A 723-nucleotide genomic window follows, 5' to 3' on the forward strand; every position below is an offset into this window, starting at 1 on the left:
ATATATATTCAGTCGCGGAGAAATGGCTAAAATTTGCCCCGTTTATAATTATACCATATGTTACACATACATACATACATACATACATACATACATACATTCTCTATGTCTTTCAATTTCTACCGTAACACTTCCTCTGATGTTTTTAATTGGGGGTGTTATTATTGGTATAATGTCCCTTGTTTTGTAGTGACCCTGTATGTTTTTTGTGTTCGGCCATGTAGCCAATAAAGAAAGGACTATTATTATTATTATTATTATTATTATTATTATTATTATTATCACTAATTTTTGGCTTTTTCATCTTCGTCATTTTCCTTACCTTCACAACCGCTGCGTTATTACAACCACCATATTCCACCATTTCAGTTTGGTTTCCCTTTTCTCTTTTTCTTCTTCTCTCTAGACACGCAGTCAGGACCAAAGAAAGTTTCCAGTGCCGCCATATTAGCAGCTTGTGCTAGCATCTTCGTACTGATGGCAGTTCTTTTGCTGCTAATATACAAGAAGCGTAAAAGTTTGAAAGAAGTGGTAATCATCAAGACTATGGCAGCAAAAAACAACACCTACAAGTCAAACGTCACAGGTTGTAAGTATCTGTACATGTCTGTCTATCTATCTGTCTATCTATCTGTCTATCAATCAACTATCTATCTATCTATCTATCTATCTATCTATCTATCTATCTATCTATCTATCTATTTATCTATCTATTTATCTATC

General features: G+C 33.6%; 1 protein-coding gene across 1 annotated transcript in view; it reads left to right on the plus strand.

The window, feature by feature from the left end:
* Nucleotides 1–723, plus strand: part of LOC106883560 (ephrin type-A receptor 4-B) — a 136992-nt gene that overhangs the window by 119429 nt on the left and 16840 nt on the right. Inside the window, exon 11 of the mRNA XM_014934611.2 lies at nucleotides 407–589. Coding sequence (XP_014790097.2) covers nucleotides 407–589 — 183 coding nt within the window. The remainder of the gene's footprint in view (nucleotides 1–406; nucleotides 590–723) is intronic.

Source organism: Octopus bimaculoides, chromosome 9 (assembly GCF_001194135.2).
Source record: "Octopus bimaculoides isolate UCB-OBI-ISO-001 chromosome 9, ASM119413v2, whole genome shotgun sequence".
NCBI classification, from domain to species: domain Eukaryota; kingdom Metazoa; phylum Mollusca; class Cephalopoda; order Octopoda; family Octopodidae; genus Octopus; species Octopus bimaculoides.